We start from the raw sequence: 25439 nt of genomic DNA, 5'->3' as shown, positions 1-25439 counted from the left end.
CACACAGTTTGAGAAAAATCAGTCTTGCTAGCCTATACTCACTGTGATGATAATGTGAAGCAAGGGTTGAGCTCAGAGAGTAAACAGAATGACCTTACTTTGCTTGGTGTGTGCTATTTACATTTTAGATTCTTTACGCTGAAAACAATTCAAATGGTTAAATTTATCAAGAAAAAAGCTAAAGATTGTAGGGCTGGAATAAGTCCTCAGATTTACCTTTGGGGGACATCTTTCCACTATCTTGTCATAGAGTGTATAGGGAAAAAAACTTTTTATATAGTCTCACAGTCTATGCGTTTATCCCATTTATACCCTTTATTTTAGCATAAAACTGACACGAGTAACTACTTTTCCCGTCACATAAAAAACAAATTACCACAACTCAAGCCTTGTACTTCCACATTTTCAATGTTACATTAGTGTTCAAACTTATAAACCGTGCACGTTGATATTTTGATTGTATAAGCGTGTTGAATAAATCCGGACATCTGATTGGCTGCGCAGATTCAAACTGTCAATCCCGCGGTCGCATGTAGTGTCGCGATAGGTTTTCTTTTCTTCTTCGGGAGCCGTCGGCCTCTTCCGCTTACATGACGACGACAGCGTTGATACAAAAAGAGAGAAGGAAAACACAAGGAAAACAGCTTTCTTGACGAGAACAGCGGAAACTTCTCATAAATAGCCAGATTGTTATCAACGGATAGCTCAAGTACCGTCATAACTAACGGATAATCTCAAGTCAGAGTGCCTGGATAACGTGCGAACAGTGGAAGATTACAGATATTTGGAGTTTATTGTTCTTCGCCTGCTCCCTTCAGCTAAGCTATTTCTGTGTTAACCACCTAGCCGAGCAAGCTAACGTTAGCTAACGCTGGATGCCAACACGGTGTGTGTCCTTAGTAGTTGTCAAGAAAGGAAATAGCGCCGTTAATCCGTTCAGTTTGCAGCTGGACTCTGCTAACCTCTTCTAGCTCGGCGGCTTTAGTTAGAATGGCAACGTCGGCTCTGTACGCCTGTACGAAGTGTAACCAGCGGTACCCTTTCGAGGAGCTGTCGCAGGGCCAGCAGCTGTGCAAGGTTTGGGAGTGTGTGGTACCGAGGGTGACTGTAAACATGACACGAACAGTTTTTAAAAGAGTATCGAAGTGTGCGGGTGTTATTGCCACCCGGGTGTGATGGTGCTACGACAGCAGGTTAGGCAAGCTAAGATTATGTAACAAGTTGGAAAACGACCGTATTAACGTAACCATGTTTAGATCACTCCCTGTCAGCGTACTGTTTGTGAAAGAGTCATGACACAATCATCACACATCTGTACATGCTTGGTATTTGTTCGAAGGGCTTTATGAAATGATGTTTTTGTGAATTTCCATCACTGTGCTTATTTGGCAACGTGTTGCTCCTGGAGGGCTTCAAATGTACTTTATGTACAAATTAGGCGAGAAAAGTACAAAGATAAGGCAGAGCAATCTCACAGCCTTATACACCCTGGATTCACACCTTTATTTACTTTACTGTCACTCTATTCTGGTTCGTATTTTCTGTAAAAATCCATCCAGCCCTTTTGAGTCATTACTTTATAAATTATTTACAGCACTCTGAAGTTTTGCACAGTGGTAGTTGATGGTACATGATGGTTATGAAGGTTATGATGCAGTTCCATTTCGCCAGCAACAGCTTTTAGATGTTACAGAATACCAGCTAATGTCAGTTATCCCAGTGTTGCCCAACAAGGGTTGCGATTATTAGTGCCGATTTTTACCACATTGTCAAGGCCTACAGCTATAGATTTAAATCAGATGTTGAAAGGCACACATCAATCAATTTTAAGCATCTAACATTTAATTTCCTTCATTCAGGTGAATTTTTATGCACCAATTTGGACCTTGTCTCCATCCATTTATGGTATATTTTTTATTAATGTGAAGGAAAACACAAAATTCGAAGCTGATGGAATATATTTTGATCTAAATCTGCTTTCCACAGTTAACTAACTGGTAGTATGAGCTCATAATTCATATATTGAATGTTTAGAAAAAATGGCCCAGTGCTGAATAGTCAGATGTTGATGTTTTCACAGATATTGTAGTGAAGAATTGTTGCACATCACACACACACTAAGCAGTGCTGATACACATTTACGAGCCTGTCTTGTTTCTGATGTGTCTGTTGTAATAGCACAATTTATTTGTCCAGTTTTGCCAACAGACTCTCACGAGAGCACTGACATTTCTTTGTTTTGGTACCACAGGAGTGTCGTATCGCACACCCGATAGTGAAGTGTACATACTGCAGATCTGAGTTCCAGCAGGAAAGGTAAGATCTGAGCCCCTGGTGATGACTTTTTGTTTTTTATTCATGCTAATGAATTAATTTCTTTGCTTTTTATGTAACTTGTTTTGAATGTAAAATCCTGTTTATTCTTCACAGTAAAACAAATACAATCTGCAAGAAATGCGCCCAGAATGTCAAACAGTTTGGCACTGTGAGCACCACGTTTTTTTACTGAAGCACTTTTAACATCAGTTGTATTTGATCAATCTAGTTAAATTAATTGACATGTTTTTAAATTTGTTTTTGTCTGTCTGCATAGCCCAAACCCTGCCAGTACTGTAACATCATTGCAGCGTTTATCGGGACAAAGTGTCAGCGTTGTACCAACTCAGAGAAGAAGTATGGACCTCCACAGACCTGCGAACAGTGCAAACAGCAATGCGCCTTTGACCGTAAGGAGGAGGGCAGGAGAAAGGTATAAGCCCAACGCACATGCAGTTTAGATATGCAACAAAAATATGACAGTGAGTTTTATGAGGTATTCTCTCCTGATGGTGTTACAGGTGGATGGAAAACTGCTGTGCTGGCTCTGTACGCTGTCTTACCGCCGTGTCCTGCAGAAGACTAAGGAGCAGAGGAAGGGTTTCGGTTCTTCTAATTCCTCATCCCTGAATGAGAAAGACCACCACTCCAGACCACACCATCATCACCACCATCACCAACACAGACACAGCAGCTCTCATCACAAGTATGTCCTCTGTTCTGTTTCTTCTCTCCCTCTGTGTTTTATCCACAGACTTTTTTTAAGCACTTCATAGTAAAAGATTTGTGTATCTGCTGTGTTTGCTAAGTGTACTCATCTTTTACAGGCTGAGTGGGAGCTTGAGTCCTGAGCAGGAGCAGGGACTCTGGAAGCAGAGGTAAAAGTCGACTTCCTATTTGAACTGCAGGTTTTATGTAAAATTACAGTGTATTGACAGTTACAAATATTCACTGAAACCTTCGTTCAATTTGCAGCCATAAATCGTCTTCAATCCAGAAGGAGACTCCAAAGAAGAAACCAAAACTGGAGATGAAGCCATCCAATGGGGACAGGTATAATGGATGTAGTGACTGCATACATTTTCCTCTCTCATTAAGTACTCGGCATTCAATTCATGCTGTTTCCTTTATTTCAACAGTAGTTCCATTACCCAGTCCATGGATTCTGGAGGAACGGACAACTTCATTCTCATCAGCCAGCTGAAAGAGGAGGTGATGTCTCTGAAGAGACTTCTGCAGCAAAGGGATCAGACCATCCTAGAGAAGGACCGGAAGGTAGTTATCAGCCCTAGTCAAGCTGTTCCACTAATAGTTGCTTGTATTTGCTTCAGTGACTGACTGAGTGATGAAATTCTCCTTCAGCTCACAGAGCTCAAGGCTGATTTTCAGTACCAGGAATCAAATATGAGAGTGAAGATGAACCAAATGGAGAAATCACACAAAGAAGCAATGGAGCAACAGCAGGTAGGACTATATTATCTCTGTGTGGTGTGACATGTCATGAAAGTGCTCATTTATGCACTGATGACAGTATGTGCTTGATAGTGTCACCAGCTCTAGAATAGGTCTAATTTTTTATGAGCTAATAAAACACATGCCAGGTTCAATACAGATGTTGCAATATAATCATTGGACACCCCATTAGGTTATATTTTGTATTACTATCAGGAAATCATTAAAGTATGTGGATCTGTATAGCGATTGTGCCACATATTCAGTATGTGCTCGTGTGATGCATGGATGATTCACTTGTTGCACATGTTTTCACTCTGTTGTTGAAGAGTACGTCACTTGAGCCATTTCCTTTTGTGGTTACCTTTTCATTACAGCTGTTGGTTGTAAAGTGTGATTCTGAGGCTGATGTGCTTCTTATGTTTGATGTATTAAAAATGTTTTCACACATACAGTTTACTCAGTTTGGCTAAACCTCTGTACTGCTGTATGAATTAAGTATGCCTGGCTGTAGCTTGCAGATTCAGTTGTCTTCTAATTATGTTTGTCCATTTGTTTTCATCCAAGGCAAAATGTGGCAAAGAGTGGTGGAATGTAGCCAAAGTACTTTTACGTTTATACTGTATGTGACTTGTCCTTGTATATCTTTCAATTTTTAATGTTTGTGGTAAAGTGAAGGTTCCTCTGTGGGGTAGGACAATTCTCATACTTCTCAAACTAAATATGACAAGTTGCTGTAGATTAAACTGACCAACAGTATGTAAAGTTGTTAAAGTTAGCTCAGCCTCAAATATCCGCAGCAGTGAAATGCAACAGACACATTAATGCATCAGTAATATTAAAAACATCATATACGCTTTATAAACAATGATAGGAGAAATTGTACTGTAGAATGACGGTGAAGCTCCTTTATTTACGTTCAGCCTTATTTTGAACACAAATTCACCTTCCTTTCCTTCCCTCCTTTCTTGTCTCCATTCCAGCTGCTTCTAAGTTTAGACACATCCTTTGCTAGACAGCAACAGCGTGAAACTGTTTTCTTTCAAATTTACGTGGATTTTCGGACTTTTCTGCATCGTCTTTGTCATCTCAAGAAACCTCTTCGTAGAGAAACACTTCCTGTGCCGCCCGTAGCGTTTAAAAATACGCCTTCAAAATAAAAGCCTGGAGGAAACGGTTATTTTAACACTAGCAAAACAAAGGCTTGCCAAATTGATGAACTGATCAACAGACCTTTTATAAGCGTAATTTACACGTGATTCGGTATAAATACATAACGTGCACATGCATAACACATGCCTGTACTCAGCACAAGGTCATTTTTATTACAGATTTCATCCATCGGAAATTATACATCAACTGAGCAGCCTTGGTGGAGTACTGCGCTCTCTGAGTGCTTTTCTTGTTATTTTGTGTCAACTGCTGCACAATAAATTGTGAATTGAAAACATAGTTTTTGCATTTATTGTGCAAGTATTTAGACAGTGAAAATGAGAGGAAATGTGAATATTTACTTTGCAAGTCGATTTTGGTGTGCGCCTGCGCCCCTAAATTTTCTGCTTGCACTCCTAAAATTTTAAGTTAGGGGCCACTGTGCGCCTAGGAAAAAAAAATAGTCTGGAGCCCTGCCATATATGTTTAGTTGTTGTATATTGCTGTTGTTCTCTATAAACCAGTTATCAGTGAGCCAGGTCAATGATAAACTGTGTTTTCTGCCATTCAAATCACGACCAATATTTAAAGTCCATGTCCAGCAGTAATAAATGTGTTCTGGGTTTGTAACACCACAGAAACCCTCACTATTAACAATTCAGCCAAATTTGGATGATTTAAAAAAATCAAGTTTTAACATAAAGTTTATACTCTTGAAAAAATGAGCCATAATTGATGCTGTGAAATGCTGAGAAAAGTCAACTGAAAGCTGATTGGCAGCTTTTGTACCAGCCAAAATAAGCCATGCTAACTGTTCCAAAAGGCCTCAGTTAGTTTTAAACAAACCAAACACATTTGATGTGAAATCACAAACAAGCCCTAAAGATACAGAATATTTTTGTCACTTTATGGCATCAGACCAAGTCACCTGCTATTATGAACTAAACACTCAAGGCAACTTTCATTCATGAGTGGGCATAAACTGCAAACAGTGGCATAAGATAATCCTTTATTGCTCTCCACGCCAGGGAAAATTATATTGTTACAGCAGAAACAAATGCATAATAATAATAATATGTACAATATGTACAAGGATGAAAATGAATAGATACAGTATTAACAGACAAACAGCAGTATAAAGTGGCTTGTAAAATAAGTGTAAAAGTGCAAGTGCAAATTTATTATGGTCTGAGATGAGGCTGATGATATGTTATAAGTCTGGTTTATGTTAACATCAGCCAGTGATGCTGATGTTGTACAGTCTAACACCAGATGGTATAAGATGGCAGAAAGGATGAGGGAAGGAGATACAGTAGTCTGTTCAGCCTCATTTGCCAGCAACATTGGATTAGTTGTCTGTAATGAAAGTTTGTAAAACTACCTGATGTAAACTAGTCACTGCAGAGGTGTGGATTGGTGCTGATCCTCTGCTCTTCATCAGTGCAGCTCTTTATAAAATAAGCCCCCCCTCATCTTATCATTCTCAGGAAATTCAAACAAGGACACTGAGCTGAAGAGCAAGATCTGGCATCAAGGGAGGAAATATTTGCATAAGGAGCTGGCAAACTTTAGGCTGTAGTACGTGTAGTAACACGCGATCATGAATGAGAACAACAGATGCTATTGAGCTCCAGCTTTTTTAACGTTGTAACATTTGTAATTTACTTCCACTAAGGTGTTAAAAATTGCCACTATCTATCTGTTTTCTAACACAGTTATTCATTTGTTTCCACAGTCCAAGAACAGGGAGCTGATGAAACAAGTGGCTGCCCTCTCGAAGGGAAAAAAGTTTGACCGGACAGGAAGTTCACTGCTGTTGCCCTAACAATAGGCCAGCCAGCGGGTAACAACAGAGAGCGGCTTCATTTTTGTAACACTGTGAAAGTCTCCCTCCTGTGTTTCCTCATTACCATCAACATTGATTACTTCTTACTTGGTAACGCCAGACACCATGTTGTACATGGAAATCAATTGTTAAATCTCTTTCTCTAAATGTCAACATATTTTAGATATTTTATGGCGACTTTTCCACTGGATCTTGAGGTGTGACTTCAGATGGAGTGGAGGATGGAGCCCTCGTTTTTTAACACTGCCGGGCCAAAACAAAAAGCATGGTGTGCATATGTGGATAGCATTGTGTTGACTCAGTGTATCCACTGAATTTTTATGGATGTCATGCATTTTATTTATTCAACTGTATTTCTTAGCTTTTTTTATTTCCTCACAACATACTAAGAGAACATCCCACATTTTGGGGTTTTCTTCAATAGCAATTAGTTCTATTTTTCTAAATGGATGCGATTGTGGAAGACAAGTTCTCCGTTACAGAGATCATGTGCAACTTTACAATGTATGCAAACGTGGGAAGGGTGACCACTGAGCTGCTGCTCAACAGTAGAGAACTCTCTCAGTAACAATTCATAAAACAACCAATGAACACTTTGAAAGGTGGTCTGATCGACGCCTCTTGGCTGCCCTCTTTCTCACTGTGTGACAGCTGTAGTGCTTTGCTGTTTCTCTTTAGTGGAACGATTGTAATACTGCATGATTTTACTGCCAGATACCGGATGGCATTGTGGTCAGACTTGTTTTTTCCCCCCCTTTTACTTAGTTTTTTAAGGATCACTTGTAAATGTATTACTGGGGTCAGCCATTGTATTTAAACTATTGCTTGTATCTGTTTTAGTGAGTACAGTATGTGTATGGTAAGGCCAGTTGAAATTAACATGTCTGTAGAAGATGCTTTTTAAAGGAACACACCTATCACCCTACATTATTGGGCTGGTTTCATACTGTGGTGTCCAGGATCACTTTTGTACTTTTTTCCAATCCAAGTGTTTTAAAACTATTAAAACTGGCTAAACTGTTACTGTATGCTTGTTTTTATTGACTTCATACGGTTTATCTTTCATAAGTTGAGCTTTTTGAGCTGCAATGATCATTCAAGTAGTTGCCAGCTATTTTGACTGAAGAAAAAGTCAGTTTTCTGTTTCTAGCTTCTAAAATTTTGAATATTCTCTGGTTTCTATACTTTATAATGGTAAACAAGACACCTGATGACACAATCTTGCGCTTTTGGAGATACCTATTGACATTTTGTACTATTTTCTGGTGTTTTATTGATAAAACTAACTAAAACTAAATTACATTTTATCATGCATTTGAGCAAAAGCGTACCCTTTGATAAAAATCAGTCGTGGAGAGAGTCATATTTTTGGGATTCATACTAAATGCTGTTTATCAAAGGATTAGGCATGAACTGAGGCACACATACTTGCAGAGTACTGATAATTTCTCAGCTTTCATGCTTTTAAACATGCTCAATATGCAGAGTGTTTCTGCTGAAGTCTATCTCAGATCATTGATTAAACCCCTCAAACTCATCTCTGTGCATCAAAGTAGCATATTTAAAAGTTTTTCCATAAAAATAATCCTTTTCTGCCCTGAACCCGATTCTGGAGAAGAATAAAAGCTGCGCTCAGCATGTTGCGAGCATTGATTTCTTATGTTTGTTATGTGAAACCTTTGATGACTGAATCCATATAAAATGCTTTTTAAAGATTTTAACAAGATTTTTTTAAACAAACAAACTTGCTATTTACTGGTGTTCACAAGTTGATCTACTTTCCACCAGAATTAAAAGTGCAAATTTTAGAAAAGGTTGACCTTAGCTTGTACAATATGTTCTCTGAGAGGAAACCATCATCCTGAATTAAATGTGGTGAAGAAATACTGCAGTAGTAGTAAGATTAATATCACAACCCAGCTCAAGAATGAATAAGCATAGGGTGACCACACATGAGCTGAGACTAAAAATAAGTTTACAGCCCTAAAATGGAAATTAACTTAAGTACAAACAAAGCAAAACCAAATAAGGTGGAAGCCAGAGAAGGGAGGAGGACAAGCTCACTGCACCAACTTACAAACTGAAGCAGGACCAGGTGAGATGAATCTGAATGATGCCCAGAGGGTTTTCACATTATAAAAACTCCCAACAACTGCTCTGTCCTTAGACGCACTCTGTGGAAGGTTTTCTGGGTTCATCTCCACATGAGGGTGCCCTTAGTAACCACATTTATTAATGTTTATTTAAAACCAAGAAGGCAAATTCTGAACCTGTAATTAGTTTAGGAGTGGTGGCTGGCATTTAGGCAGCTAATTAAAATGGGCTACACTAATCACAGATAAGAGGTTAGTCAGCGATCCCAAGGGTCCATAACGTTCGACAAAAGAGTTGAGAAAAGCCAAGCGAAAGAAAAATATGCGGCGTCATATGACTCATGGATGTGATAGTTTAATGGATGGTGCGGAAAGCTCAGTGTCGTCACTCCTTAAGGACAGCATGTAACTATTTAATTGGATAAAAAGTGGCAGAAGCTAAAAAAATGAAAATAGAATTAATTCAACATATTGTAATACTGCATTATATAGACCACGACACCAGTGGATCTATATTTCCTAATAATTTTCGGATATTACACTTTGCCGTTTTTGCGCACACAGTTTCCGCGTTGTACGTGAATGTATCACGCTGTTCATCCGGGTCACTTGGACCTTCTGGCTGCAGCCCGCTGCAGTACGCGACACATAAATAAACATCAAAGTTTGTACCGAACCAGGTTGTCTATACACTGCATTAAATGCGTTTTGTGTATTTTTTCCTCTCAGCCACGCAATAATAATGTAGATACAGGGCAAAATATGCAACTACACATATTCTAGCTAATGTATTATAAGTTAATTTGTCTAGCTAGCATTAGCTAACTGAGTTAGCTGTTTGCGTTAGCATTCAGGAGGTACATCAAGCTGGACAAAATCAAAATCTGAGCAGAAGTCTCGCAAGGTGAGTGTAATCTGAATCTGTTAAACTTCTAATAATGTACCTTTGAGCTGCATATGGGCTAACGCTAACCGTCGTACGAAAAGCTACCGTTATTTATTCACTGAAGCACAGACATCGTTGTCAGGTAATGTGTTAACCTACAAAGCTTCAGTATCAACCATCTTCTGTGTTGTGACTGTTGAGGCGATGACGTTTTCTTGAAAGATATACAAAATGTATGCATTGATAATTTAATTCAAGATTTCTTTGTTCGCATTTAAACAAGTAAATTGATAGAAAATCTCACTTTGACGTGTTGTCCTTGTTGAAATTCAGCATGAATGCAGTGGGAGATTAAGTCAAGGATCACAGTGAGGTAGCTCACTAACATTCTAAGTCACTCTGGGTGAGAAGATGGTCCAAGTGTTTATACTGTAAATGCTATCCCTTCAGGATGTCGGACTCGGACAGTGACGAGGACCAAGATCGCCCTTTTTCTCTGACTGGCTTCCTTTTTGGAAACATCAATGAAGATGGACAGTTAGAGGACGACAGTGTTCTAGACAATGTGGGTGTTTGAAAGACATTTCAGTACAGCAACATTTATGACCACTTTTCAGTATGCTAGCAGTGGAACTAAGCTTATTAATTTCTGATGAAAGTGATGTATAGTGCACTGTTTTTGACGAATATGTGTTATAACTTAGTTAATTTGCACTTTCACTGATATCTTCTGTTTTTTCCCTGTTTCCCCATCAGGAGTCCAAAAAGCATCTAGCCGGTTTGGGTAGTTTGGGGTTGGGCTCACTCATCACAGAGATCACCGCCAATGAAGGTGATGATAAGGAGGAAAACCGAGACTCTGGTAGTGTGGATGCAGAGGGTGAGTGTAAATACATAAATTAACTTTGTATGAGTGCAGTCACGAATAGAAATGAATAATATTTTCAATATTTTGTCTCATCCAGGTTGGGTTAAAAGCACCGAAGATGCAGTTGATTATTCTGACATCAGTGAAGTTGCTGAGGATGAGACGAAGAAATACCGTCAGGCCATGGGCTCCTTGCAGCCCAGCAGGAAAACAGGTGATTTTAGCTAGAAATAGGCTTCTGTGTTTGTTTTTGTCAAGATGTATAGAATGGATTTGATCTTTGAAAAACAAAAGATTTTAGCATGAAAAAGACGTTTTCTGTTATCCTTCACTTTTGGTTTTTGTTTGCGTTTCATTGTTATGTCACCATATTTTGTGTTATAGTCAAGGATTCAAAAATGTTGTTGAACTTTATTGTTCCTCTTTAGGTTCTATTTGTGTTATTGTAAGCTTATTTCCTCACTCATTTATCCTAGACGATGAAGATGACTATGATGCTGACTGTGAGGATATTGACTCTAAACTTATGCCTCCTCCACCACCACCAAGTCTTCCTACATCTGCTGCTAAGAAAGACGAACCTTCAACTCAGAGCCCAACTGGTAAGGACATATTTACTCATAATTAGTCCCTGTTGAGAAATTGTGAGCTGCCTTTCTCTTCAAGGTTTAAGCTGAAGAGTAAGTTAAATACAAACCCCAAGTCCAGTGAAGTTGGGATGTTGTGCAAAACATAAATAAAAACAGAATGATGATTTGCAAATCTTTTTCAACCTATATTCATTTGAATACACTAAAAAGACAAGATATTTAATGTATAAACTGATAAACTTTATTGTTAGTTGTAACTCATTTTGAATTTCATGCCTGCAACACCCTCAAAAAAAAAAGCTGCGACAGGCGTTTGTTTACCACTGTGTTGTGTCACCTTTCCTTTTAACAACCCTCAATAAGCGTTTGGGAACTGAGGTCACTAATTGTTGAAGATTTGTAGGTTGAATTCTTTCCCATTCTTGCTTGATGTACAACTTCAGGTGCTCAACAGTCTGGGGTGTCCGTTGTCATATTTTGCACTTCATAAAGCACTACACTGGTAAATGTTTTACTACGAAGCCCCACTGTAGTACCACGTGCAGAATGTGGCTCGGCATTGTCTTACTGAAGTGAGCAGAAATATTCCTGAATAAGACACTGCTTGGATGGCACCATATGTTGTTCCAAAACCTGTATGTACCTTTCAGCATTAATGGTGTCTTCACAGATGTGCATGTAACCCATACCATGGGCACCAACACACCTCCATACTGTAAGAGATGCTGGTGTTTGAACTTTGCGCTGGTAACGATCTTCATGGTCCTTTTCCTCTTTAGCCCGGAAGACACAACGTCCATGATGTCTAAAAACAATTCGAAATGTGGACTCATCAGCGCGCTTTTCCACTTTGAGTGATTCCACTTCAGATGAGCTCATTCCCAGAGTACCCGGCTGCGTTTCTGGGTGTTGTTAATATATGACTTTCGCTTTGTGTGGAAAAGTTTTAACTTGCACTTGTAGATGTAGCAACAAACTGTGTAAACTAGAATGGTTTTCCAAAGTGTTCCTCAGCCGATTTGACGTCAGTTTGTAATGTGCTGCTCCCTGAGGGATCGAATTTTAATGGTAAAATTTGATTGTCTGTACTGCTGCTATAATCTGTCACTCTCTGTCCTGGCAGTTGGAGAAGACGGTGATGGCATCATCCTGCCCTCAATCATTGCACCATCCTCTACGGGTGATAAGGTGGACTTCAGCAGCTCCTCTGACTCTGAATCAGAGACTGATCGTCCCTGCCAGGGCTCGGGGGCTGGAGGCCCCCCGGACAGGCTGAACCTTCCTCTTGCTGGCATAATGCAGAAAGATGCTGCCAAATCATTGCCAGGTGTCACAGAGCTCTTCCCAGAGTTCAGGCCTGGAAGGGTAAGCCATTTTTTCAGACGGTGTGCTAAGCTGAATTGTATCATTTGGCATGCCAAAGGTTTATTTTATCATCATTTTTTAATTCAAAAAGTGCACTGACACCCATTTTGGATGTACTGCTAGGTGCTCAGGTTCTTGCGATTGTTTGGTCCTGGAAAAAACATGCCGTCAGTTTGGAGGAGTGCCCGCAGGAAAAAGAAGAGAAAGCACCGAGACCCTCAGCCTGGAACGCCCCCTCCAGAAGGAGAGCCCTCAGAGCAAAGCCAGGAGAAGAAGTCCGGATGGCTTTACGAGTATGCTCCCCCTCCGCCTCCAGAGCAGTGTCTCTCTGACGATGAGGTAAGTCTTCCAGTGTTATACGCTACTGTAGGCCATCATTATGATAGCTGTCAGCAATCTAGCAATATGTCATCATATTCAGCACTTTACTTGCTTCTCTATGCTGTCCAGATAACCATGATGGCTCCAGTAGAATCAAAGTTCTCACAGACTTGTGGCGATGGGGACAAGGAAGCGGAGTCTCGACCTAAAGTAGCAGAATGGAGATATGGTCCAGCCCAGCTCTGGTATGACATGTTGGGTGTACCAGAGGATGGAAGTAATTTCAACTATGGCTTCAAGCTTAAGGATAAAGACTCTAGTGAACCTGAGAAGCAGGACACCCCTCAAGAAACTACAGCGCCTCCTCAAGAGGTACACAAATACAGACATCTGTGGCCATAACAGGGAAATGACACTGGTTGTTTTTCTGATAATATGTATGATGTGTCTGTAGGAACAGAGGCAGGATGTTGGTGATAACAATGAGGATGATGATGAGGACGATGGTGATGGAAAAAAAGACAAGCAGTCCCTAGAGAACGAGCTCTTCCTGATGGTCACTCAGCTGCAGTGGGAGGATGATATAATTTGGAACGGGGAGGACGTAAAGCACAAAGGCACCAAGACTCAGCGAGCCAGCCTGGCAGGATGGCTGCCGTCTAGCATGACCCGAAATGCCAATGCTTACAACGCACAGCAGGGTAAGATGCCAGGAGGAAATACAAAGGGAATTTTGTTGTATGTCTTTTACATGATGCAAACTACATGCTGTGCACGAGTGGCAAATGCAAAGGTGGAATGAAATTGTTGCTACACATTCAACATATTCTAAAATTGCTAGTGTGCAGTGATGGCTGATAGTGGAGCAGCATGTGTGTAAAAGAGCAACAGTAATCTGTTTATTATTACAGGTCTAACAAGGAGTAATTCCCAGCTGGTGCCACCTACACCTCCACCAATGCCCAAAGCATCTTCTATCTCTGGCTCGAAGCGGGAAAAAAGCAGCCATGATAATCAAGGTAAGTTCTTTTTTTTTGGTCAAGATATACACAAATTTTTCACCAAACTTGTTTTGTCTGGCTAATTTTCTGTGTTATGTTCATTTATTTTTGTTTCTTTGCAGCCTCTCAAGAAGACGACTGTCCCTGGTTCTCCATTTTTCCAATTGACAATGAAGAGTTGGTTTATGGACGCTGGGAAGACAACATTATCTGGGATGACCAGGAGATGGATTACATGCTCACACCACCTGTTCTCACACTGGACCCCAATGATGAGAACATAATTCTAGGTATATTCAAAAATGATTTCTTGTAAAGCTACATGTTAGCATTTTAAATTAGCCATATTCTCTTCTAGGCTGCTTTTTTTGATACATGCCGCGTTGCCGTCTCTTGTAGAAATTCCTGATGAAAAGGAGGAGACAACTTCTCACTCCCCATCGAAAGAGAATAAGAAGGAAACTGCAATCAAGAAGAGCCGCATCCTGCTGGGGAAGACTGGGGTGATAAAAGATGAGCCGCAGCAGGTGTATTTTCTCATCGGAGCATGCCTGAGCACATGAAAACTGGCAGATTACAAGCTGTGCCTCTTCAAGAAAGAGAGATAGATAGATTAGATTAGATTAAACCTTTATTAATCCTACAGCGTGGAAATTTACAATATAAATTTATAGTATAAAAAGAATAAGGACATTATAAAATATGTTTCTGATTAAAAACATCAGGGATGTCTCGGTGAAATAAAAAGAGAATTTGGACATCTCAGGCTTACCATCATTTGTAAACTGCAATGGAAATTTAAATTTTTACTCCCATAATTCAGTTTAAACATAGAAAGACATGAACTAAATATGTTTTCTCTCAACTCAGAACATGTCCCAGCCAGAGGTGAAGGACCCCTGGAACCTTTCCAATGATGAGTTCTACTATCCCAAACAGCAGGGCCTCAGGGGAACCTTTGGTGGTAATATCATTCAGGTAAGCAGCAGCCCACAACTGTAAGATAAAGCTGACAAGACATGAGCAAAAAGAAGATACTTTGAATCATCAGCTATACTGTAAATATGAGGCAGTGTCCTACTAAATCATACATCATTAAAGAGCAGAGCACCTACTGATGTTATGTAATTTGAAGTAAACTTTCCTCCTGTACCAGCACTCCATCCCAGCTCTGGAGCTGAGGCAGCCGTTCTTCCCTACTCACATGGGGCCCATGAAGCTTCGGCAGTTCCATCGGCCGACTCTGAAGAAGTACTCTTTCGGAGCTTTGGCTCAGCCCGGCCCCCACGCTGTTCAGCCGCTGCTCAAACACATAAAGAAGAAGGCCAAGGTGGAGCCCTGCTCAAAACAAACATTGTTCTGACATTTTTGCAATAATGTAAATGCTGTACTGACTGCACGTGTTTTGTGGATAGATGCGAGAGCAAGAGCGGCAGGCAGCAGGAGGAGGAGACATGTTCTTCATGAGAACTCCGCAGGACTTGACAGGCAAAGATGGAGATCTGATCCTGGCAGAGTACAGCGAAGAATACGCTCCTCTCATCATGCAAGTCGGCATGGCTACCAAGATCAAAAACTACTACAAAAGGGTGAGATTAGCATCCGTTTTCTGCTTCCTTGACTTTCCATGTATCAGTTTTGTTTTAGAAAGAAACTGGTGTGCAGATATGTGTTCTGATGTAAATGTAAGTTGTTAAAAATGTGTCACTGTTACTTCATTATTTAGAAACCTGGAAAAGATCCTGGAGCACCCGACTGTAAATATGGAGAGACTGTGTACTGCCACACATCCCCTTTCCTGGGCTCTCTGCATCCTGGACAGCTGCTCCAGGTCAGCATCACAGTCAAACATTCAGTATTATTATGTGACTATATGGAACATCTCTGGTCTGTTATCTTGGCAAACTGTGAGATGGTCTACCCTTTTTCTTACAGGCATTTGAAAACAACCTCTTCCGTACCCCAATCTACCTGCACAAGATGCCAGAGACTGATTTCTTGGTTCTACGAACACGACATGGCTACTATATCAGAGAGATTGTGGACATTTTTGTAGTCGGTCAGGAGTGCCCCTTGTTTGAAGTTCCGGGGCCAAACTCCAAACGAGCCAATACTCATATCAGAGACTTCCTGCAGGTATGTCTGATTGCCCGACCTTACCCGGAAAATGTTGTTGATGCAAATGCTCATCTTTCACATCTGTGTTCTGTAGGTATTCATTTACCGGCTGTTCTGGAAGAGCAAGGATCGGCCCAGGAGAATCCGCATGGAGGATATAAAGAAAGCTTTCCCCTCGCACTCAGAGAGCAGCATCAGGAAACGACTCAAGCTCTGTGCTGACTTCAAACGTACAGGTAGACTGAAACACATTTAGCGTTTAGTGATCATTATAGTGGACTGGACTGACCTAACACAGCTGTGTTTAATCAGGCCAAAATTGAGGGTATATAGAGATTCTGTGCCGTTTGAAGCTGCATGAGCCTAGCAGCGTGTGTGACTTGACTTGACGGGAATCTGAGGTTTAGGCCTGCTGTGGATTTTATGCTAGAGGCAAGATGTATTCTTAGCACAGCACAAGGAGACAGACTGTTCAGCATCACTGCATCTTATATTTCTGCAATGTGCAGCGCGTGTAATGGAAACTAATTACTGGCAAGATTTTTTTCTTTCCATTTAATTATTCATTAATTCACTCTTTATTCAGATCTGGAGGAATCATCGAGCATATGCCGTTAGAGAGTGTAATCAAAACAAAATAAATAGGGCAATAATTAAAGCAAAAATATGCAACCAAACCAATAAACTGAAGAGCCAAGTAGTTTGTAATCATATTTTTTACTGAACCTAAAGTACAGTCCTGTTAGGTTTTAATGTTTGCTGTGAAGAGTTCTGCGTATGTGCAGCACAAAAACAAACTTCTTTATAGCTGCATTCTGTGAGCAAACATTTCAGGTGAGAGAAAATGAATAACGTTCCTTTTACTCATGCCAGGAATGGACTCAAACTGGTGGGTGTTGAAGCCTGACTTCAGATTGCCTACAGAAGAAGAGATCAGGGCCATGGTGTCTCCAGAGCAATGCTGTGCTTACTACAGCATGCTGGTGGCAGAGCAGAGGCTCAAGGTAACAGTGTTTACCTCCAAGTAGCTTCAGATGGTGTACAGACATAAATAGTGGGTGTACTGCCTCACTAAAAGTTATCTGACCCCGTTAGGATGCTGGATATGGTGAGAAATCCTTCTTTGCTCCAGAGGAAGAGAATGAGGAGGACTTTCAGATGAAGATTGATGATGAGGTATTGATCCAAAAACTTCAGCATATTTAAAAGTTAATTGAAGTGAATTGATCCAGACATGACATGCTGATTCCGCGCCATGCTTCCTAGGTGCGGACAGCTCCTTGGAACACAACAAGAGCCTTCATTTCTGCCATGAAGGGGAAATGCCTGCTGGAGGTGACAGGTGTGGCGGATCCTACAGGCTGTGGAGAGGGTTTCTCCTATGTGAAAGTGCCCAACAAGCCCACTCAACAGAAGGTCTGACTCTCTGAAGTGGAATTCTGCCACATCGCCTTTGTCTTCTGTACATGTTCTGATCTGTGTCAGTGTAGAGGATGAAAACTTTGGTTCGCTGTGTATTTTTTAGGATGACAAAGAGCCTCAGCCTGCAAAGAAGACTGTGACAGGGACAGATGCTGATCTGAGGAGGCTGTCACTGAAGAATGCAAAGCAACTGCTGCGCAAGTTTGGTGTGCCTGAGGAAGAGGTAAGACCAGGGTCATACGCAAGGATCCCAGGCTGGATAACCATAACTAGCACAGTAACCACTGGTTTTATCCTGAAACTTTGTAACTTACATGTTCTGTTCATGTCTTTTTATTACTCCTTATGGAACTTCCTAAGAAAACCTTTAGGTGCAGGACAGATCAATATGTTTTTGGAGTTTTTGTTACCTGTGACAAATGTAGGAAAGGCGCATAGCTTAGTTTATTTGCGACATCTTTCAGGCTTGTTAAAATAATCCCCTTTGTCTGTGTGTTAGATCAAGAAACTCTCACGCTGGGAGGTTATTGACGTGGTGAGAACCATGTCCACAGAGCAGGCGCGCTCAGGGGAAGGACCCATGAGCAAGTTTGCCAGAGGCTCTCGTTTCTCTGTCGCTGAACACCAGGAGCGCTACAAAGAAGAGTGCCAGAGGATCTTTGACCTACAGAACAAGTAAGAGTCTCATCTAGCTCTGTAATATATAATTCAGGTTTCCGTCTGTGTACACCTTCGCTACATTTTCTTGTCGCGCCCCAACACAGAGTGCTGGAGTCGACAGAGGTGCTCTCCACAGACACAGACAGCAGTTCAGCAGAGGACAGCGACCTTGAGGAGTTGGGTAAGAACATTGAGAACATGCTGCAGAACAAGAAAACCAGCTCCCAGCTTTCCCGCGAGAGGGAGGAGCAGGAGAGGAAGGAGCTGCAGAGAATGCTGATGGGTGAGGAGAGTGATCGGGACAACAAGGGGCGCAAGGAGCGGCGCAAAGGCTTGTGTAAGTGTGTCTTCCAGATAGTGAACAAGGACTTAATGATACACTAAGGATACTTGCTCATGTGTATCTAATCCTGAGCTTTACTTCCCTTCACTTTATAGCCAGTTCCTTGTCCACCAGCTCCCACAAAGACGATGATACATCCTCCGTCACCAGCCTAAACTCCTCGGCCACGGGGCGAAGACTCAAGATCTATCGCACCTTCAGGGATGAGGATGGCAAAGAATATGTCCGCTGTGAGACGGTGCGCAAAGCTGCAGTCATTGACGCCTACACCAGAATCAGAACCACCAAGGATGATGAATTTATGTAAGTTTCTGTTGTCATAACCCCAACCCCACTGCAATAGGAAAAAATTATCTTTTTTCTAAACGTTACTGAGCGATTGTTTAATTAATAAAGGAAGCAGTGATAACGATTCACATCTTGGCTGCAACTTTAATGATAATTATACTAACTGGTTTCGATGTGGCTACAGGCACCATACGTTTAATGTGTGCATTTGAATTTATTCATTAATTCAAAATATATTTAAAGTGAGAGTACATTAAGGTATGAAGGCCTCATTTACAATGAAAGAAAATAAGACTGATGCACACAAATATGAAATTTGGATAATAAAATATTAAAGAGCAGAATTGGAAAAACGTTATTTAAAGTATTTAAATTTTAAAAATAAACTAATCAACTAAAAATAATGACAGCTGGAAGTAAAGTATTGATAACCTGAATTGCCCAAAGGATAAAAATGACTCAAGCTTTAGATTCAGATGCACTGTGAGTACAGTTGAATTCTCCAAACACCAGCAACGCAATCCAGTTATTTGAATGTCTTTGGTAAAGGCCCACATAAAATGACAGTAATGAGGTAGAGCAAAGACGGTAAGAAGCCAGTGAGCCTCATAAATAAATAAAACCCCGTGTCTATCATGTCTTTTATCCTGAATCTGTTTTTTTGCTGCTAATTAAGTTAAGCTTCTAACCAGAAGATCAACCTAATACTACTGTGCACCAGAGTGGACCTGAGCTCATTAAGGACAAAGACAGAAGCCAGAGACTTTATATCATAGGTCTGCCACTTAATTAGGTCCACAGCAGCACCACTAATGAACCTGCGAATGCTACATGGCTTGTATTGTCAATGTTTGCTGCTGCAGACGAAAGTTCGCCCTCTTCGATGAGCAACACCGAGAAGAGATGAGGAAGGAGCGCCGGCGTATTCAGGAGCAGCTGAGGAGGCTGAAGAGAAACCAGGAGAAGGACAAGATCAAGGGACCCCCTGAGAAGAAGACCAAGAAGGTCAAAGAGAGACCAGACCTCAAGGTAAAAGTAAGCTTGCTGATTTAGTACTATACTTCTTTCTTTCACTTTTTCCTCACTGCCTTCTTAGTGCCCAGCTTAATGCAAACCTAAGGCTGATTTGCTTTTTCCTGTAAATAGTGTATTTTTTCATTACAATGGTAATTATATGTCACGGGTAGATCGTTGTCGTGTTCCTTAATGTTTGCCTCTTTTCCCTAGCTAAAGTGCGGAGCATGTGGAGCCATTGGTCACATGAGGACCAACAAGTTCTGTCCACTGTACTATCAAACCAACGCTCCGCCCTCAAACCCGGTTGCCATGACAGAGGAGCAGGAGGAGGAGCTGGAAAAGACGGTCATCCACAACGACAATGAGGAACTGATCAAAGTGGAGGGCACTAAGATTGTGCTGGGCAAACAGCTCATTGAAAGGTAGAGGATTGTGCTTTTTCTGTCTCTCTTGCCGTTGAAAAGAATTTTCTCGGGGAGCTTTAGCGCACGATCTGTGACGTCTGCCTCTGCCAGTTTCTAACGTACTTATTCTGCTACAGTGCTGACGAAGTGCGCAGAAAGTCTTTAGTGCTCAAGTTCCCCAAGCAGCAGCTGCCACCGAAGAAGAAGAGACGCGTAGGCAGCGCAGTCCATTGTGACTACCTCAATGTAAGCTTTGTTTTACAGCTTGTTCGAACACATTGTGAAGCGAGAGTCTCTCTAGCAGGTATTTAACTTTTTTCCTTTTTAATATTGACAGAAACCCCACAAGGCCATCCACCGCAGACGCACCGATCCCATGGTGACTTTGTCTTCTGTGCTAGAAAGCATCATCAATGACATGAGGGATCACCCAAATGTAAGATCTGTCAGAAACATGCTTCACATTTCCATACACCTCCTCTCCTGCTCTACGGTCTCATCTTTGCTGTGTTTTCAATGCAGACATACCCGTTCCACACGCCAGTCAATGCCAAGGTTGTGAAGGACTACTATAAGATAATCACTCGGCCCATGGACCTGCAAACACTGAGGGAAAATGTCCGCAAGCGCATGTATCCATCGAGGGAGGAGTTCCGTGAAGCAGTGGAAGTTATTGTCAAAAACAGTGCCACCTACAATGGTAAAGTTATGAGAATATGTATTTAACAGCCTCTTGAGTTGAACAGTAACCCGGCCCCTGTGCTGAGATGTCTTTCTGTTTTTGTTCCACCAGGGGCAAAACATCCGATAACACAAGTTGCACAGTCCATGCTGGACCTGTGCGATGCCAAGCTGAAAGAGGTGAGTGAATATTACCCCAGTAAGGATTTGCTTTCATCTTATTTCACATCTTTCCACATTTTCATTAGTTTAACCATTAAATCTTCGCGTGTGTGTGTGCAGAAGGAGGACAGGCTGGTGAGGCTGGAGAAAGCCATCAACCCCCTACTGGATGATGATGATCAGGTGGCCTTCTCTTTCATCCTGGACAACATTGTAACTCAGAAGATGATGGTGGTTCCTGACGTGAGTCGCCTTGTTTCTTACCTCAGTCACTTTAAGAACAAGTGTAGAGTCTGGCAATGAGCTGCCCCTCATTTTTCCATCGTTCTCTCCTCTGTAGTCGTGGCCGTTTCACCATCCTGTAAACAAAAAGTTTGTGCCAGATTATTATAAGGTGATTGTGAACCCCATGGATCTAGAGAGCATCCGCAAGGTGAGAGGATTTGAGATGTCACTCTTACAGTTAATATCATTATTTAAATTTAGCAGGATTGAAAAGGAATTAAACAAAAACTTGTAATTGTTTCCGTGTGTGTATTTCCTGATCCAACAGAACATCTCCAAACATAAATACCAGAACAGAGATGCGTTCCTTTCAGACATCAGTCTCATCCACACCAACAGCATCAAGTACAATGGTAAATGTTTTTGTCACTGTTACCATGACAGTCAGTGTCTCTGAAAAATTACCAACAGACAACAGAGCTCCGTGGTCATGTAAAAATGTTCTTAGAGCATCATTACTTGTGTGTCTCTGATAGGCCCAGACAGTCCTTACACCACGACGGCTCTGGAGATTGTCAACGTGTGCAAGCAGACCTTGGCAGAGGTATGTTCAGTTTGATTCTTATATTTTGTTCTATGCAGCTCAAATGGGAATCGTCATGAATAGAAGTAGGTATCATTAAGGTTACTAATATCCTTATAGACACTGCTTATCTGTAAGATTTTTGTTAAGAGAATGAAATTATCAAGTTACGAACTGATCCGTTATCTGCAAGTGTCACTTATGAGATGGTTTAGATTCATTCACTGTATGACAACATGTGTTTTCATACTTTCTCATGAAGACTTTTTTATCATCCAAACCACTTTCTTGGAGTCATTCAAGCAATATTATTTTTTTGAGCAGGAAAAGTGTTCTTCTGTGTTGTATTCACTTGTTTTTGTGTTTCCAGTACGATGAACACCTGACACAGTTGGAGAAGGACATCTCTACAGCTAAAGAGGCAGCTCTGGATGCAGCAGACTTGGAGAGTCTGGACCCAATGACCCCTGGGCCGTACACACCACAGGTAAGAGAGTGTCCTTGGAGAAGTTTTTATTTACTAGCAGGGCAAATGGTGGTTTTCTGGGCATCCCATTTGCACCACAGTGTCAATAGACATTAGGCTGCCAAATGAGCCAAACCACGTAGTGGAAAGTTTTCCATGTGCAGTAGCTTCCTTGCCACACCTTGTAGTGCTCCTCCTGCCCTTGGTATTTCTTTACTTGTTCTCTGCACTAACTGTCCTTTCCAGACTTTAATCTCTACAATCTTCACTGTAGTGTCTTCTTTTTCCCAACCTGTCTTTCCCCTTCCCTCCTGCTCCTGCCCTCTTGTCCCGTCTTCCTGTTTGCGTGTGCCGCTCTGTGTGGCGTTGGCCAGCCTGCTGATCTGTTTGACAGCGGGGCTTCAGGGAGTCTGCCCAGAGAGCCCAGCAGCCTTTTCTCTGAGGGACCTCTAGTGGTTACTCCAGAGAAGAGAGGGGGGCAGGTATGGAGAGAGACAGAAACAAGGCTTGAAACGTCTCTCTATCTATCCTCAAAGCATCCAGATTGATCAGGAGATTTTGTTCCTACTTATTCAGTTTGCTTGGTACACAGTTAACATCAGAGTTTACCTTTTGGCAAATGTGACTTTTTTCATTCTTCCTCTCAGGGTCGACACAGCAGAAGACCTGGGGAAGAGGAGTCGGATGTGGATATTGAAGGCTTTGAAGAGGATGATGACGGGAAACCCAAGACTCCTGCTCCTGTAAGAAAGACTTTATTTGTTGATATGAGGTCACCAGTAGCATACAAACCAATAAAACAGTAAATATATCCACCTAGTACATCCATCTGTATTTATGCAACTCCAAATTACTTTGCTTTCAAGTTGTGTGGCTACTTTTTTATGTATTAAAGTAAAATGGATTAATAGATTATTTAGGACATTGAGGTACTTGTTCACAAGTTAGGTTTTGGTCATAAGACTTTTTTTTTCTTCCTTCATAGCTTTTGGTGTTGTCGTTTACCTTCTGTACTCCATGTTTTTAGGCGGAGGATGCAGAAGGAGATCTTGAGGACGATGATGACGAAGAGGAGATGCTGCTGCCACCTCGCAGGCGGTTGCATGATCAGGAGGAAGATGAGGAGGAGGAAGAGGAGGACGGAGAAGACCGAAGATCTAACCGCCCAGCCCAAGCCAGCGTGTTGTATCAGGACCTGCTCATGTCTGATGGAGAGGATGATGCCAGCGAAGAGGAGGGCGACAACCCGTTCTCCTGTAAGCCCACTGGCAGTGCCGGAGCAGAAATTGAAGCGCTTTCATAAAAAATGAATCAGAATTCTGAACTTGTGATACGGCAAATGTGTTGGACGCAACATGCCCACCTAAAATAACATTTTTAGCGTATTTTCACTGAAGGCCTCACGTTTATGTCCGTGTACATTGTGTGTTGCTGCAGCCATACATCTGTCAGAGAGTGGCAGCGACTCCGACAGAGAGGTTGATGTGCGACCTGCGCCTCCACGGAGAGCTCAGGACACGGCTCGCATGGGCATGGAGCAGGATGAGAGCATGATGTCGTATGAAGGGGACGTGCCCGATGAGCCGCACATGGAAGACAGCAATGTCAGGTACATCAGCTCATCAATACCCAGTTTTCCTTCACAATACTCAAGAACATGGTCTTAATCTCATCAGACATTTACAAACAGGAATGTTCAAAATTAGTTTTCTATCAGTTATTGAATAATCATTTTGTGTGAATGATATATAGTGGACATTATTTATTGTCCTAATGGGGCAATTTTTAGTCTTGGACACGTGAGTCATAAAAGTGGCTTGGATACATTAACTACTTGGCTGTAGAATAGCAGACCAGTTTGTGAAAATGCCCCATAATGCTCTGTGCTGCCGTGGAACTGCCTGTAATCAGAGTGATTGCCCTTTCATGTTGCTACAATGTTAAACACAATCAAACTGCAGTCTTCATCTCATTAAACATTAAGACGAGGTACTACAGCTAATACACAATCCACTTTCTGAAATGCAGATTCCTCATCTTCTGCCTTTTTGGTTCCTATGTTGTTCCTCGGTTGAATTATTAATTGCACCTAATCATTTGTTGATTAGTTATTAACATCCCAGTCAGTATATTCCTATCACAAATATACTAGTGCATGATTAATTGGTGAATAAATTATTTAGATCTTGTTATCACAGGCATATCTGTGCTTCTGAATCACGATTTGTGCTAATGTGCCTCTTCAACACCTCTTTCCCGCTTTTTCTTCTTTCTGTCTCAGCTACGGCAGCTATGAGGAAACGGAGAGTCGCAGTCAGCTGCCGCCATCTAGCATGGGAAACGGAGAAGAGTACGGCATCAGTGAGGAAGAGGAGGAAGACGAAGAAGATGAAGCGCGAAGGAGAGGCCCTGCTGTGCTCTCCCACGTCCAGCTGAGCGAAGACGAGGAAAGCGAAGAGTTCAGATCTATCGGGGGAGACAGCGACATGGACTCTGACAATTAGTCAAATTTCCTTTCTTTTATGCACAAAATCATGAAGACGTTGTTAGAGTCCCAGTTTTAGAACTGAGAAAATTGAATTTTTCTGGTAAATATGTACATTGTTCTTTTTGTAAATGATGGTTAATGTTTATAGCATCCTGCTGTTGCTCTGTTGTGCCTCTGTGGTACCAAACTACATTGTAAATTTCTGTTCTGCCTTTAAATATTGAATGAACATTGTGTACCAGGATGTATCTGGACACAGAAGTGTGTATTCGCTTATTTTGTACTGTTCTAACTCAACTGCGTTCAGAAATAATTCAGCAACTGTTTCTGCCCTATTTGTTGACATAAAAATAATAAATATTCAGAAGACAAAGAAGCAGCATCCTTATTACAACCAAAAAATGATTTGTATTTTCTCTTCTCAGGTTTAATCTTTGATGTGACAGAATTCTCATCTGTGCAAAATTACTTTTCCTTCATACTGATCCAGTTAGGATTAGATCAGAGGGATTCAGATCTGTGCAGTTCATCTTCCATTACTGACATATTTCCCAAAGAGTTTATCTCCTATGATGGGGAAAAAACATGAAAACCAGAGACAGACACTGCATCTTTCTTTCTTGCTTAGATTTTTAAAAATCTGGTATCTGTACGTCTGTATCTTTGTTCAGTCTGCGTCTTTGCGTTGTAAT

General features: G+C 41.3%; 2 protein-coding genes across 5 annotated transcripts; both read left to right on the top strand.

Annotated features, from left to right (window-relative positions):
* Positions 1-561: 561 nt before the first annotated feature.
* On the top strand, positions 562-7789 carry fam76b (family with sequence similarity 76 member B). Its single transcript, XM_022188430.2, has 10 exons — positions 562-1077; positions 2252-2316; positions 2431-2485; positions 2594-2749; positions 2838-3022; positions 3144-3194; positions 3292-3369; positions 3456-3591; positions 3679-3780; positions 6656-7789. The coding sequence occupies exons 1-10, from the start codon at positions 991-993 to the stop codon at positions 6743-6745; spliced, it is 1005 nt and encodes a 334-aa protein (XP_022044122.1). The 5' UTR covers positions 562-990; the 3' UTR covers positions 6746-7789.
* Positions 7790-9449: 1660 nt separating this feature from the next.
* Positions 9450-25123, top strand: taf1 (TAF1 RNA polymerase II, TATA box binding protein (TBP)-associated factor). Of its 4 annotated transcripts, none has more exons than XM_022188447.2 (41): positions 9450-9763; positions 10196-10310; positions 10502-10625; positions 10711-10827; positions 11090-11215; positions 12327-12568; positions 12692-12907; positions 13019-13261; positions 13344-13590; positions 13801-13908; positions 14013-14180; positions 14290-14417; positions 14761-14868; positions 15047-15220; positions 15306-15479; positions 15617-15721; positions 15826-16026; positions 16103-16244; positions 16882-17012; positions 17104-17184; positions 17275-17424; positions 17534-17653; positions 17930-18105; positions 18195-18427; positions 18529-18736; positions 19585-19750; positions 19949-20160; positions 20280-20388; positions 20480-20578; positions 20665-20842; positions 20936-21003; positions 21106-21228; positions 21326-21418; positions 21539-21623; positions 21747-21814; positions 22164-22280; positions 22634-22741; positions 22907-23002; positions 23287-23515; positions 23697-23868; positions 24541-25123. In XM_022188447.2, exons 2-41 carry the CDS (start codon positions 10197-10199, stop codon positions 24761-24763), a joined length of 5982 nt encoding a protein of 1993 aa, XP_022044139.1. In that variant the 5' UTR covers positions 9450-9763; position 10196; the 3' UTR covers positions 24764-25123. The 4 variants fall into 4 exon arrangements, with proteins under 4 accessions (XP_022044139.1, XP_022044132.1, XP_022044151.1 ...); XM_022188440.2 differs by having other exon boundaries at positions 19585-19756; XM_022188459.2 differs by lacking the exon at positions 22634-22741.
* The last annotated feature ends 316 nt before the right edge of the window (positions 25124-25439 follow it).

The sequence above is a fragment of the Acanthochromis polyacanthus genome, chromosome 17, assembly GCF_021347895.1.
Source record: "Acanthochromis polyacanthus isolate Apoly-LR-REF ecotype Palm Island chromosome 17, KAUST_Apoly_ChrSc, whole genome shotgun sequence".
NCBI lineage: Eukaryota > Metazoa > Chordata > Actinopteri > Pomacentridae > Acanthochromis > Acanthochromis polyacanthus.
Note: the sequence above shows the minus strand (reverse complement) of the source record. Positions and strands in the feature narration are given on the sequence as shown.